Below are 15881 nucleotides of genomic sequence, written 5' to 3' on the forward strand. Positions count from 1 at the left end.
TTATGGGAAGAAATGACTGAGAGGCTTTCCACAGTTAGCATGCAATTCACACCCCCATTTCCACCCTGCCCTGATTGCTGCTGCTTGAAGACTATGAACGTTTGAGAACACTGCCAAGGCATTTCTACCTGTAAGAACTGCGTGACTATGATCTAGAACTCTCCTGGATGCTACAGCTAGTAGTGGCATTTCATGCGATGGTGACAACGTTTCATTATGAAGATGCCGCTCAAGTATTTTTTTCTCTTCACTAGTTTATTGTTAACCATTTGCAGCTAGGATAATTCCAATATGGTATTGTTTAGGATAAGATCTTGTGGTAGGATTTCGGTTGAGATTCTTGGCAGCCTAACACAGTAGTATTTTGCAATGATATGAGACACAGTGTGGCATAGCATAGGCTGAGAAGTAACTGCTTTGAGGCAACTGATGCTGGCAGCAGCAATATGACTTTATGTCTCACTTTATTATATATAATTGTAGGAAAAGAAATGATAATGCACTTCACTTCAAGTACCTTATGCCATTATGTTATCCTTTGCCTTACAATCTGAGTAGCAGGAATGCGAGCACCCTGCAATGAATTATATTTGTAGTTACATGCAGATAAAGACATCAGCTTATGCTACGGTTCTACAGGGTTTGAAATAATGCTAGTTTGTGCAGTGTTAAATGAAAACTTGCACGGTTACATTTGTACTGTGGCAGCTGCGATACCCACGGTGCTGAGTGTTCTGGTGCACACGTCTATAATGTAGCAGGGGTGTTTCCAAGTCATCATATTATGAGAGCTTCAAACATTGGCAGAGCAAACTTCTCAGTTAGGACTCACATGTCAAATTTGCCCCACTGCCTGTTTTGTACTATCTGTGGGCTCGTAGTGGTGTGTACATTTTGAAATGTTTGACGAAAAATTCAATAGTGTTTTTTGACATGTAAAAATAGGTGACATTCAAATTTTAGGGTCATCCAATAAAGTTTTACTGGAACACAGTTCCTTTTTTGGGGGGGGGGTATCAGGGATCGAACTCAGGACCTTGTGCTTGCGAGGCAGGCGAGGCGCCACTCAGCTAAATCCCCAGTGGAACAAAGATGCTTGTATATTGAAATGGCAAAGTCAAATAGCTGCAGCAAAGACTATATGGCCCACAAAATCTGAAGTACATGTTCTGGGCCTTTACAAAAGAAAGGTTTTCTGACCCCTAGGTCAAACCACCCTGCATTATGAGAAAGCACTGTCTTAAAATGTAGGAAAAATGTAGCCCTGGTGTCATGATATGCTGTTTCTAATCAGTTAGCAAAAGTATCTCTGTAACATGCTGCTATATATTGCTGTTAATATGTCCAAATGCAGCTGAACGATCGCAGTCTGCACTAGGAAGTGTGGTTGCTTTGACTGACTACCTAGCGAAAGGACTGGCATCTGCTGTGTGAACCCTGGTCCCAGTTATCCATTGTTATGGTTAAGGGGTACGCTGCAGAGTGAGGCCCTATTTCACACTCACTGTCGCACTTCTGGGTAACTTGCTCATTCAGTGTCAATTTCCCCATCAGTGAAATGGGAATACTAAATAGGTGCCTGGTAGTTGAGATTTATGTGAAATGATATAAAATGCTCTGGTGGTACTTTTAATAGAAGGCTTCAATAAATGGCCTTGTGAAGTGTTTTATTTATTCATTGAGCCAATACTTCCTGAGTGTGATCGATGTTGGACAGCTATTCCCAGCTCTGGGCCTATGGCGGTGAACACAAATGAGGCCCTTCCACTTAAGGTGTGAGGAGGGGCCTCGGACAGTGAACAGGAAAATGTCAGATCTTCATGGGTGCCATGAGTGAAAGCCACTGTGGGTGGTGAGAGAATATCCTGGGTGTTAGTGGAAGTCTGTGAGGTCCGAAGATAAGAATGCGCCCACCCTTAGGATATTTCAAGACAGAGAGAGCTGGCTTGCTGTTTTATTCAATCTATAATTTAACATCTTACACTGCGTAGAGGATCCCTAGCAGTGGTGTAGTCAACACCCACAATTTAGATGCTATGGGAGGATCTAAATGGTGGATGTCATTGATCCGTTTGGAAGATAACATCCTTAATGATTGCTCAAGGATGAGGGCAGGGTTTCCCAACATTGGCCCTATTGAGATATTTGGCCAAATAATTCTTTGTAGGATGGGGCCGGGGGTTGTCCTGGACTTTGAAGGATCTCAGCAGCTCACCCACCTCTCCCCACCTCAGGCCAGGAGCACTGTGCCCTCCTCGAAACTGTCTCTAGCCACTGCCAAATGTCCCCCGGGGGCAAAGCTGCCCAGGGTTTGTAACCCCTGGATTAGGGGAAATGAGGCTGGCAAAGCCCCCACAGGAATTCGGTGGCTCCGTGCTGGGTGTATATGATGAAGCCAGGCTGGTGGGAATGCCACCAGCCGGCTCCCTAGTACACATCTGCCAATTAGAGGCATCTTCGAAAGGCTCCCAGATTGCAGGTAGTGCAAATGGCCCTCCAGCATGTTAAATTATCATGACTCCAATTCGAATAGTAATAAAACACTACTCTTTGGCCTGTAATTTTGGTATTTTCCTACTATACAGTCTCTTGTAACAAGAGCAATGATAATCTCTGCAGTGCTGCACTGCTCATAAGTTATACGATAATGTTACATTCCTGAACTACTTCACATAGTAAATAATTTCAAATCACACCATACTGTCATAGGCCTAGCATCCCAATATCATGTTCCCTTCAACAACTGCTGATAAAAATATCACACAGGGAGCTGCCCACTCTTTCATTTAGGACAAATAAAAATATCACAGCACTATCTTTGTGCTGCATTTTTCTCAATAAATATTGCAATTCTCTATGAATTTAACTTCGGATATATAGATAAGTGTTATATAGACATCTATTTACATAGGTACACATATTAAATATTTCTACATTTTAGGAAGAATATTGCTACAGTGTTACACTAAGACCAGCTATAGATGCCTTCTGGATCTGTGAGTGATTATATTCAATGTTGCAGCCTATAATTTTAGTAACTGTTATATAATGACATGAATTTCATCATATTATATTTTGTTTTTTTAGTAATTAGTGGTAAACTACACATCGGAATAAAAAGTTCTCTGATAAGATCCCTTTGGATATGGTTACATCAATCATATTGCTGCACACAGAACTCTCCGACTTCAAATTCTAGCAAGGACAGCAGAGTTTGGAGTGTCCCTCTGCCCCCTCTTCTGCAGCAGGGACAATGCTGCTCCACAGCTCCATGCAAGCACCCGGCCAGGAGCTCTGCTCCTGCTGCTGCTGCTGCTTAATTGCTTAGATACTTATGGGGCATCTGCTCTGACTTGGACCCTCTTCTTGGATCTAGGAATGTTAGCAGTAAGAACACCACATACAATTCTTCCCTTTTCTGTGCTTATATCTTCTTGGGGAGAGAGACACAATATATATTTCTGAAATAACTGTTAGGGAGGAAAACTAAGCAGGAAAAGAGATAAGGAATGTGGAAATTGCAATTGTAAAAGTCAGGGAAGCCTGCTTAAGAAAGAAAGGACTTGAAGCAGACAAGGGAGTAAGGCACACAATATTTGGGAAAGTGTGCCCCAGGCAGAAAATGGCAAGTGCAAAGGCCCTGGGGTGGATGCCCACCTAGCATGTTTGAAGAACAGAAGAACCATATGGCTTGAGTATAAGTGCAGGGGGCATGTGGTGAGGTTGAAGAAGGGATAGAGAGGGAGGGCAGATAGTGTAGGCCTTATGGGTCATGGATAAATAAATTCCTTCATTAATCTATTTCCCAAAAAGCATTTAAAAATATCAGTTCTTTGTTTTTTTCTCTGGTGCCTAGCAGTATTCAAATATGACTTTTTAAAAAATTCATTTATTTTTTGGGTACATTTTAGGTATACAATGACATTCATCATTGGGAATTTGTACCTTTAAATGATATATTTTGGTTCTTATTCCCCCCCCCCCGCCACTCCCTTGCCCTCTCTTCACCCCCTCCACCCTTCCCTATTTACAAAGACTTTGTTTCCATTTTTTCATTTTCTCATATTTATTCCTTTCCCTTCTTTCCTTTCCCCTCCCCCTCCCACTTCCCCTTGCCCTTTGGGCCTTTTCTTCCTTTTTCACAATATCAATTATACATTTTGATCCTTATTTACACTTTTAGTTTCTTACACCAGAGAAACTCTTCAGTATTTACACGTGTCCTATTTATTTCACTTGAGTATGGCCTCAATGTGGATCCATTTAGCTATAAAAGTCTCTAGTTTCTCATTTTTAATGGCTGAATAGTACTCCATTTTATTAAAAAAACCCACATCTTCTTTATCCAGTCTCCAGTTGATGGGCAATGGGACTGTTTCCAATACGACTTTTCTTAAACTCTGCATTATGCTATTCACAATAGTGGCAAATTGCCTCACTTCCAGTTCCACTTCTCCCACTTTCTAGCCATGTGACCTTGCCTTCATTTCCTCTCTGTGCCTCCATTTCCCTGTCACATGGTGATAGTAAATGCATCTGCTCTTTGGGTTTGTGGAGGAGATCACACGACTTCAGTAAGGTATTCCAATAGCACTAGGCAGTCAGAGCTGAGTAAACATTAGCTGCTAGGTTTGCCATTGGTGGCGGTGGTTTCATTTTTATTCTATGCACTGTTGTAGGAGTTGAAGATAAAGCCACAAAGTGCATCAGAGAAGTTCTTGCTGTCATGGAGTGGGAAAAAATGAAATTCCAGATTCTAGAGAAGGGAAAAATAAAACCAAAGTTGTGGGGCTATGAGGAAAGAGTGACTTTCCCAGGGTGCCCCAGGGAAGGGATATCTGAGAATTAAATGGTAAGAAGGGACAGCCTGGAGTGGACGTGCTGGAGGCCCCAGGTCAGTGGATAAACTCAGCTTCACGTGGGGGGATAAAAAACATAAATGTCTGAGTCCTACTCCGAGAAAGTCAAGACTTTTTAAAGTTCCCCAGGTGATTCTACCACAGAAGACCTCGAGAATCACCCCTTGGACTGTGGTTAGGAATCTGTCTCTTTCTGATCTCACTGGTTTGATGGGACACTTGTGTTAGAAACACTGCTTCGGCGGCTGCATGGAGAATGAACCTTAGAGTAGGAGGGGGGCAACTGAAATCGGGAGAGAGGAGACCCACGAGGAGGCAGTGTGGACCGGAGATCCTGAGAAGGGCTTGAAAGGATGGCAGCAGTGAGGGATAAGGAGAAGTGGTGCCTCTGGCATATGCAGGGTCCTGTGACACACTGAACAAGATGTGCAGGGGAAAAGGCATGAAGCAGGAAGTTTTGAGAAGCTTAATCAGAAGGAAGGGAAAAGATGGATAACGAAGAGAGTTGCATTAAGGACACACTAAATTGCAGAAAATTGTTCACTATTCAAGTAGATAAGTGGAGATCCAGCTGTTTGGTGCTGTCACTGAAGAGTATGAGGTCTGGTGGGTCATTTACTGGCCTGTGAGACTCAACTGTGGTATCTTTATATCACATAAATAATAAAAATGGTGCTATCCACTACTTAGAATGGGAGACGGAGTGACATTATATATATATTATGTATTTTATATCTTTAGTATTCAATTATGAAGCACTATAATGTAATGTACTGATTGGTGCCAGTTCTTTAGAGTTCTTCAGCATCAGAATGAAGAATGGTGGATCCCGGAGAGGTTATTTTTGTTAAAAGTTGCTATTTAGTTAGCACACAGAAGTGAACAATATCAATGTCAAAATTCTGTAACCCCTTGTTTGTTAAATTCTAATAGGTTAGCGTGTTATAGTATTGTTAGTGCTATAAATACTGGAATCATTTCCATAGTACGGTTGAATGGTAACATTTCAGTGTTTGGGAAATATAAACAGGATAATGTTTCTTTTAGTAGAGTTCAAGTGTCATTGTCTTTTTAGATGTCTGTCACATAAAGCGAGCTGTTCTCTCCTTGGGAGTGGAAATTACTCCACTTTGTTTACCATGATCCAGTGGAATCTGTTTTCTTTAGGTCAGGATCCTGTATTTTAGAAATGCTTACAGGTTTGGGTAGGTTCACATTGTGTACTATTGGAGATCTAACTTCATCTTTTATTTATGGGGAAAGCCAGAAGCCAAATGCTCAAGTAATGAGCATGAGAGTCTTTCCTGGTCCTCCTTTTCTCCGAGTCTTTTCAGAATAAATTCCTAGGATTCATGACTTTCTATCCTTTGATAGATCAACACTTGAATATTATGAGAGCCTGGGATCTCATCCAGTTATGATTTCTATTGAAGTTTAGTTCAACAAAATTCAGAATAAGCTCTTCCTGTGTAGATATTTTGATTTACTTCTGTAAATTTTTATAATTGAGTGCAGCATCTAAACAACTGTTAAATATTTGTCTAGAATCTACTTTAGAACAAATTCTCTGCCAACAGTCATTCTTCACCAATTGTGGGAATGGGTGATTCCACCCTGTGTTTTTTTTAAACTCTGTATTCTCAGACATTAAGTGATGATAAAATGCAAACAAGGATATTATGATTTTAATATACTTTATTTAAAAAGTACACAGTTTTAAATTGGTTTCAATGGATTTCAAGCAGAAGGGACTGCCTACCACGCACAGCCCCAATTCTGATAAAGGGTGATGATTATCATGTGGCAAACACATTTGCATGATTGGCAAAGTAAAAAGATAACTTTTTTGTCAACATATGTTTGAGTTTATATCACGCACAGTTTAAAATCATGAGATGCTGATGGTTGGATTACATTTTATGTCTCCTATGTCGCACCATATTTTGGTTCACAGTTTATCCATGATTTAGCATGCCAAGAGAATATCTCAGTCAGTGTCACCTCGAGAAGAGTATCAGAAGCAGAGAGAGCAGGAGGGCCCTCATGGCCTGGAGACTCGGCGCACCCCCACACTCCCTCGCATTCTCCTGTGAGGAAAGCAGGGGTCCGTTAGAGCCAAAATGTGTTTCAGGGTGCCTCACCTCTTCTAAGACTTTAGTTCACTCGCCCCTCTCCCCTCTCCAATCTAGTCTCTGGGATCTGTATGATGTGAAGCTAGGGATTTGTCTACATTTCATCACGTTAGGAGAAGAATCTTTGATGTCAGTTGTCAACACACAAAGAATTCTAAATTATTCTTTACACGGAACCTTCAAAAGGCGAAGGGCTATCAGTGGAGATGTCTGCTGTGATCATAACTTTCCAGTTTTTCCCTGTCAGAATGTAAATAAAAGATCAACATCTAAGGGGCCCGATAATTTCATACACTTGGTCATGGGAGATTTTATATGTGTCTTTTTTCTTTAGGGAAAAGGAGATTCTGTTTTACAAAAGTGAAATCATTTTATTTACTCCTTTCTCCAGTATGCTTCTTATCCACAAACTTGTAGAAATTTCACCATCTCCATTATTCTAGGCTAGTTCATTCAGTTCTTTTCTTATAGCCACTCATTTTCTGAGCTGTTCTTTACTGCTACACAGAGTACTGAATGTAAGGCCTTATCAGCTAGTGGTTTTTGCCCCTGCCTGTGGTAAAGGTATCCAGAATTGAAGTTGCAAAGCTAAAAAGTGTTTTTTTGTCTTTGAAACTTATGGCTAGACATTTCATCATGACTTATATTTCCTGATCATCCAATGACTTACAATTTTATTACCCTGGTTTATGTTTGTGTGTGTTTCATTGACTTAACAATTTTAAAAAGCCCATTATTTTATTTATAATTTTTTTCAAGTTTCATAAATTGGATGCTGTTACCTTTTAGAAGAAATAAGTTATAAATTTTTACAATTAAATAGATCTGTGTTTCTTCCACAGCTTTCTGGTTTAGGTTACCAAGTCCTCTCCAATCCATAGACTTTTTTGAGACTATTATCACAGAAAATGAGGAGAAATTAATTTTCAATTTAAGTAAACCAACATGGTTAGAGCTACACTGTATGTGATAAAATTACAGGATATCTATAGTAGGAAAAAACAGTGAAAGGTTTTAAAGAATATGTATGAATATAACTGTAAAAGACTATTAATTGGAGACTAAGGGATCAAGGGCCTTGACCATGGAGGACCACTAGGGCCTCTCTGTGTCTTTTTTCATTTCCTGAAAGGGTTTTCTCATGAGTAAACTTTTCAGCTGTAGTTCTTTGACCGTTGTGAGATTCTCACTGTGAATATGATGGGAAAGAGGAACAGGGACAATTCTCAGAATTACCTCAGGATGGAAGCCATGACAAGATTCTGGACGCCGTCTGATCTTCTGAGCCTTTAAACGTTCACACTTAAGGGATTCATTATGTTGACTGTAGTTAAGGCATATTTCCAAGGATTACTGTTCCTATTCTGAATTTTAGAGTTCAAATCTTGGCACAAAACTCCCTTACAACTAACTCTTTCTCCAACAGAGGGAAGGACGAAACTCTGCTCCCTCTGTCTCCTTCCACCCCCAGTTGCCTCACTCTTAATCCCCCTTACCAGTTTCAGCTGTCGTGGCTGGGCCTACACACGAAAGGATATACCTGATTTCAATGGGTGCCATGGTGATGGGGCCCATGGACTCACACGGGCAGCTGCTGTCCACTACCACCATGAACAGATTGCTGCTTGGGATTTGCTGGATGACAAAGGACCTAGGGGAACAGAAGGCAACAAGATGGTGAAAGGTCATTTACTATCCCTCAATTGAAAATCGATGGGAATACAAGTTTCAGGGAGAGCTTTACTACTAAAGTTGCTTCTTTCCACAAGGCTTTCTACTTACAAATACCAAGTTTCACTAAGGAACCACAGTTGTAGTCCGATGCAGCTAATACTTCTCACTCTGGAGAAAGTGAAAGAGATTGGCTAAATCACTTCGGTTTCGAGAAGTTAGGCTTTTCCAGGCTTAATTTGATGTTTTTCTAGTGGAGTTTTCTTCTCTCCCTGCCACAAAGAGACTGAAATGATATCATACTGATGTAATGACCTTCCTGGACCCATACCATTGGCGCAAGATGTTTCTGAATTGATGTTTTGAATGAAATGAATGTTGGTCATTTGCGAGGTTCCACCCTTCTCAGGATCTAAGTTCAGCACAGAACTGAGGCCACATGGCAGCTTTGACCATCTAGATCCATCAGTACAGCCAGTGTAACTGAAGCAAGCTTGCTGGTGCCACCACCATGTGATGTGAGTTCTATATTAAATACACTGTAGATCATTTAACGAGGCTGATTAAAACACCATGATTGTGGAGAGATGGAGTTGTAGGTAAGAGCCAAACTTTTTACCAATCACATTTACCTTAACATTATTGTGACTATTACAGAAATTTCTCAGAATGTATCAAAAAGCTTAGCAGACCTCCATCCTCTATGAACCCTAAAGCTAATAATGTGATATCATCTGAAAGCTATAGAAAAGATTTTGTTTTGCAGAAGCCCACCTACCTGGTGCCCTCGCCAAAGTACAGTATGTGGTAAATGTAATGACTTGGGATTTTGTTCTGTGACCAGAACCTCTTTTATGGTGGAACGTGTCATTCAGAGTAATCTGAGTCTGTATTAATAGACAATGGTCACTCTATTTAGCTCAGAATCAGCTATTGTTTGAAGTAGGGAGTTATGTCAACAGTTTTGGCACTCAAGGTGGGGTCCTTCTCTTGAGGAGTCACCCAGACGGGTCCCATGTACAACATAAGCCTTTTGTGCCATGAAACCACCTCAAGTAGATATTGGCTGAATTTTTTTTGAGATGGTCTTTTGGTGCATTCTGAGCTGGTTGCTGGATTTGGATATACTCTTATCATTTGAGAATATTTGTCAGAACTTTTTTGTTTTGGTACGGGGGATTGAATTCGGAGACCTTGTGTTTGCGAGGCAGGCAGCAGAACCACTGAGGTAAATCCCCGGCCCTGCCAGAACTTTTGTTTGCTTGTATTTGGCCTTTTTCTCTTGCTACTCATCTTTCTCTTGATCACTGCAAACAGTGTAGAAATTCTATAAGTGCTTAATCATAAAACTGACAAAGCTACTGTTCCCTCTAGCTTGAAAAGGTACAACTGAGAATCTAATTATCTCCTACAGAGGTCCTCAGCAGGTTCAATGGCCCAAAATAACAAACTTCCTTCCTGGCTCAGAAGAAACTTTATTGGTTCATCTGGAAAGACACACACATGGGTTGATTACCCAGAGTTCTGAGCCCTGTGTATCCTCCATAAACGAGCAAGATAAACACAAGGCGCAGTGGAAGGAATTGACCTTGAAGTGTCATTACCTTAACATTTACCTTAACTTCTGTATTTGACCTAATATTAGTGTGACTGTTATAGAAATTTCTGTGTGCCAGGTGGTTTTACATCTGATAACTATGGCATCTTAACTGTCAAATATTTGGGAAATGAGAAATTTAAGGATGAGTTGGCTTTACATTTTCCTCAATGGGGGGAATATTAGATATTCCTAAACTGGTTTCCCTTTTGTGCTAAGCTAGAAATCTTTGGTTTGGCTTGTATTGTGAAGGGCCTGAGATCTGGTTCTAGCTGCGAAATAAGTACATAAGTCTTACCAGCTACATCTAAATTGTGGTGCAACAGAAATGTTAATCTGGTCTTCACATATAGCCAACTGGGTGCTTACATTTATCTAAAAGCCACCCAGTTTTAGATAAAAAGGAAAAAGATACAAACTTTTTTTAGGGGGGCTAATCTTGCTTGGCCCTGGTACTTTTTGCAGTCAGGAAAGAAATTGCCTGGAAATAAGTCCTGGAGGCAGCATTTGCAAAATCTAATTCAAACTCATCAAGGTCAAGTACCCTAGAATCTCTAGAAGTGGCTTTACTGAGGCTTCCTCTGACCTTATACTCATTTTTGGCTCTGGTTCCTAGTTTTATATTTGATTGGCTTACTTAATTTAAAGATTTGTGAGCAACTTTAGGGTCAAACTGTAGGTTACCATATAAAGGCTTGTGAGCTTTTTCTTTCTTTCCCTCCCCTTCATCTGTGGACTCTTTCTGCTTATATTAAGGTAATCTTGTTATTCCAGGTTGCTGAGAAGTTTGTTAGTTCACCCAGTCCTGCCTAAAACGTAGACATCTAAGAATTAATTCCTAAGACTCAGTCATACAAGACCTTTCCACCTAAAAATTTTGGTCCATAGCCTACATGCAACTTGCAAAGGAAAAATCTTACAGTTGAGTAATATCCATTGTGTCATAAATACAATTCAACTTTTGAAAACTTGTAAATTTATATTACTGGATTTTTCTTCATTAGTTGGTTTGTAAAATAAAGATTTCTTCTGAACTGCCAGTGTCCTTCAGGTACCATGGCCACAGATGCTCCCTGTAGCCTACTGGTTAGGATTCAGCACTTCCCTTGCCCAGACTCCTCCTTTTAATGTTATCAACCCCTTTAACCCTACAGGGTTACTCTGAGGAGACACAAGGCAGCCTCACTTTTTACTAACACCTCCTTAAAGGGGAACAAACCCAGTCTCACACAGACAAGGACTGGATCCAATCAGATTTTCCTCCTCTTGGAGTACCAAATCCATCCAAAAAGTAAGGATTTGTTTTTACCATCTTGTGAGTGTTCAAGTCCCACCCATATTGTTCCAAATCGGGCATCTGCTACTCTCCCTCTTCCATCTACAGGGGACAGCTTCTCGGTAGGGGTTTCTTAGAAACCCAGGGCATACATTTCCTCCTCTTGTCAGGAGAAATTTTTTTTAAGACTCAGAACTATTTCTAAAATGACTGAAGCCTGTAATTTATTAAAGCGAAAAGAGAAAACTTTGCAAATCTCAAAAGCGGCTTCCCCAGGCAGTCTCCAAGGCAGACTAGGCAGAGAGAATGCTTTATCCGATGAGGAAACAAACTGGGTTAGAAGGACTCATCAGCTAGACAGTTCTCCTTTCCGGGTGTGTAAAACAAACTTCCAAGTTGCTCTTAAAAATAGGAAAAGGTATTAGATCTACACAAGGAGCCTCACCTTTGGACCCTTACCCCTCAGAGGACTTTTACTTATACCCTTCCTTTACTGATGTTTAGGTAAAATTCTGCTCTTTGAGATGTAAATTTTCTTCCCAGTTTGACTGACTTAAAATGTGTACTTTTCCAAATGCAAATTTAGGATTAAGGATTGCTTAGGGCTATAGACAAGGTAATCAGATTAGTAGTCCAAAGGAAAAACTCTGGAAACTGACAAATGATGAATCGAAATGAAAACTGTAAGATCTTTGGTTTCTGTCCGGATTTTTACGTATGTTTTGTGTGCATGCATTATACTTCCGTGTGCTTCTGTCTGTATATTGTCTGTATTGCATCACATGGACGTAGAAAAAAATGACCACTCACAAATAACATGACCCCAAATACTCGTCAAAGTTTACATGACTTAGGAAAGTCTTAAGTAGATCAGACTTGCTTACTACTGTTAGTGTGACAGAAAGCAGCTGTGTCTCCGATCAACACAATATCCATGTATTGACCCCTACAGAGCTCTTGCTTAGGACATTCTCAGGCTGTAAAACTGGTTAGATGGCGGCTAGTTTTGTCTGACGCTTCGGAAGTTCCACGATCAATTCAGATAAAGGTAAACAGGGTATAAACATTTAGAAATGAATTTATCAGAGCTTCAAACAATCTTTTCACTCATCAAAAATTTTAAGACTATATTAAAGTAATATGCAGTGCATGTCTAGGTCACTTCTAAGTAAGTTAAAGCATCAATTAAACAGAAGTTCACAGTCTACACGCTCAAGTATTTCTTTTAAAAGGGTTAGGGTTAGGGTTAGGTTAAAAGGCTACATATGTCTGGATTTGTTTCCACACATAAAAACTGCTTTACCCTAAAGGACACATTTCTAAAAACTATGTTAGAAACATGAGAAAGGGTTAAGGCAAGAAGGTGCTACATATTTGTCCTAAAAATGACTGTGGTTCCAAAATAACAAAGAAAGGTAGAGATAAAACTTTGGATACATTATGAAAATGTTAAGAAAGTTGTAAAACGGGTTTGGAAAGGAACCTGCAGATTTTATGTGTGGTCACGTTGACAAAAACCACTTATAGGTCTTTCTAGATAGCTAAGGTAACTAACTGGTGAGAGGCTAGAATTTGATCTGTTTCTAATAGAAAACGGTGAGAGGTTAGTGTTTACTTTTTAGGCAGGTAACAGCCTGACTTGGTTGGGGGGCAACTTTTGATTGAGAGGGAGCTAAAATGGTGAACAGAGATGCCTTGCGTGGGACTCTGCCACAGAGAAGAATGAAGGAACCGAAGGAGAACTCTGGAAATTAGCAAAAAATTAGATGGGAACCCTAAATGGTGCAGTCAGAAAGTCGACCTACAGGAAAGACCAAAGCAATTCACAAGTTGAACCTGGTTCCCAGGCCAGAGAACCCAGCCCTGGCAGTAAAAGGAAGTGGAAAAGTGCCAGAAACCCTGGTAACAGCAGCAGACCGCAATCCTCATTGCAAAAGAACTCCATGTACTTACCAGCTTTAAATCCAGTTTGAGGATCTGGCTGGTCTGAAAGTGACTCATCCACTCTAAAGAAGGTACTAACTTTAAGCCTCTGCCAACCTTCAGAACTTAAAACTAATACAACAGCTACTGCTACAAGTGAAGGCTCCTTCCAAACTCTGTCTTGGGGCTACAACTGCTGGTGCCAAAGTCCTCAGGATCATTCAAGCTCCAGGGGAAGGCTCCATCCAGGATATGTTAAATCAGTCTATGATATATTGCACAATGACAAAAAGACAATGCAATTCTCACACATAAAGGGATTCATGTTTGAACAGAGGAAATACTTATAACATTGCACACATTAGTCAGCTTTCCCATCACTAGGACACAATACCCAACACCACAACTTAGAAGAGGAGAGGCCTAATTTGGATCATGGTTTCAGGGCATCAGTCAATGGTAACAGGTAAAATGGTGTAGCAGAGCATAACTGTTTAGTTCCTGATGGCTGGGAAGGGGGCAGGGACCATATATAGGGGCCACAGTCACACCTCCATGGCCGATCCACACACACCAGAAGTGTGCTCTACTAATCCCTAGTTGTTTCTTAAATTGATCAAGTTACCACAACTAAAGTTGGCCATTACAACATGTATTATCAAAATGGACTCCAGAATGGACTCCATAAAGACGTATAAATTTTGTTAATTTAAAAAAAATGAGTATAAGTTGTCAAATAGTTACAAAATGGGACTTCCCTGCATAAAATGGAATAAACTATTGAGGCGAGGCACACTGCAATATAAACTTCAGAATAATTATGCTGAGTGATAGAAGCTACCCCAAAGAGTATGTATTAATATATGTTTTATGATTCTGTTTGTATAAAATTCCAGAAAATCTAAACAACTCTGTAATGACAGGTAATAGAGCAGCTGGAAGTGAATGAGGGAGGTATTCCATAGGGACACAAGGACGCTGTCAAGAGTGACGGATATACTTATTACTTTTGCTGTAGTTATGTTTCTATGCTTATCAAGTAGCACACTTTAAATGTTTGCAAATTATTGCATATCAATTATAACTCACTAAATATGTTTTTAAAAATTTATCACCTGGGCTTTATTTCATAATGATCCTATGAAACATGATTGAGAAATTCTTTTTGGTATAAGACTAATTTTGGCATTTCCAGAGGGCCCTTGAAGTCCAAGAGACACATGTTCATCTAATGTTCCAAAGTTATGAGCTGCCTAGAAGTCTGATGTCTTCACAATTCTAATGTTAAACACAGACCTAACCAAATTTCCTTAATTTTGAAGGGTTATTGGATCTTTAACCATGCCTATTGTAAGTCTTTTGGCATTCATGGTTTTTCTTCCCTTAAATACAATAAAGATAAACAAATTGGTTTTTCTTTCATTGCTTGGTATTATTGTGGAAAAATTGTTTCCTAGTTAAAACTATTACAAAACTAGATTTGCTTTGCTCTTCTTGGTTTTGCTATATATTTTCCTTTTTAAAACTCTGTTTCTTGCCTGCCAAAAATCTGCAGAAGTACAGATTTACTTACAACAATGCTGGCTCAGTGCTTAAGCACTTTCCTCAAGTGTGTACCAACCCTTTCTGGGGGCACATCAGAAGATGTGGACTTCAGAAGATGGTGATACTCATCTTTGACTATGTTGACAATCAAGAACCCTGAAACCAAAACCCCTTCTAACATCTCTTTTATTAATTTTCATTCTTTTAGAAGGTCCTGAATACCTTCATATGGTTCTTTTAAAAATTGTCTGAGATATTTGGAATTTGCTCTGTATATTTTCTTAAAGGATGAAAATATAAACTTGATTTCAGAGAAACTACAAATGGTAATGATATTCTGTCCTCTCATTAATCATGTCTTTGTTATAACTGTTTACTGACCCAGATCCTCTATCTTACTTGAACCACGTCTTCGTATTTGGAAAGATTTCAGTTTTATACTGCTCTTAGAAAATAATTTTCTCATTATTCGGTACAATTTAAGTAAAGAAAAATTCCAGGCCCTGGACTAGTACAGCCCTCTTTAAACCTCTCAAAGGGAGCTTCCTTTTTGGCATAACTATTTTTAGATCCAAGTCCCCAAAGCTAAAACAACAGAACTCCTTCCTGCCAGGGAAAAAGGAAGAATATCAAGTGGAGCCAACCAATTAGATCACTGTTTGCTATTGATATCAGAGAAGGTAAGATATGACAAATTCCTGGATTTAATGGTCAAATTTTTGTAGCTGCTTGTGTTTCCTGCTATAGCTAAACCTGTCCTAACAACCATCAGCCCTGTAAGAGTGGCTGGATCCACCTCCATACCTACTATCCGCATGAATATCAATTTATAGTGAACTCAAAATTCCAGATGACATAAACATTGACCACCAGGCCTC

At 39.8% G+C, this 15881-nt stretch overlaps 1 protein-coding gene across 17 annotated transcripts in view; it reads right to left on the reverse strand.

Annotated features, from left to right (window-relative positions):
* Nucleotides 1-6536: 6536 nt before the first annotated feature.
* The window catches only part of Cacna2d3 (calcium voltage-gated channel auxiliary subunit alpha2delta 3), a 1090211-nt gene continuing 1080866 nt past the window's right edge, over nucleotides 6537-15881 (reverse strand). For all 17 annotated transcript variants that reach the window (XM_087181525.1, XM_087181521.1, XM_087181526.1 and 14 more), the window contains 3 exons: nucleotides 8527-8642; nucleotides 8228-8307; nucleotides 6537-6946 (listed from right to left, as the gene is read on the reverse strand). In XM_087181525.1, the coding sequence (XP_087037651.1) occupies nucleotides 6857-6946; nucleotides 8228-8307; nucleotides 8527-8642 (286 nt within the window). In that variant the 3' untranslated portion in view covers nucleotides 6537-6856. The remainder of the gene's footprint in view (nucleotides 6947-8227; nucleotides 8308-8526; nucleotides 8643-15881) is intronic.

The sequence above is a fragment of the Heterocephalus glaber genome, unplaced genomic scaffold, assembly GCF_053883595.1.
Source record: "Heterocephalus glaber isolate CG9 unplaced genomic scaffold, H.glaber_assembly_v1.0 deba00001472, whole genome shotgun sequence".
Lineage (NCBI taxonomy): Eukaryota > Metazoa > Chordata > Mammalia > Rodentia > Bathyergidae > Heterocephalus > Heterocephalus glaber.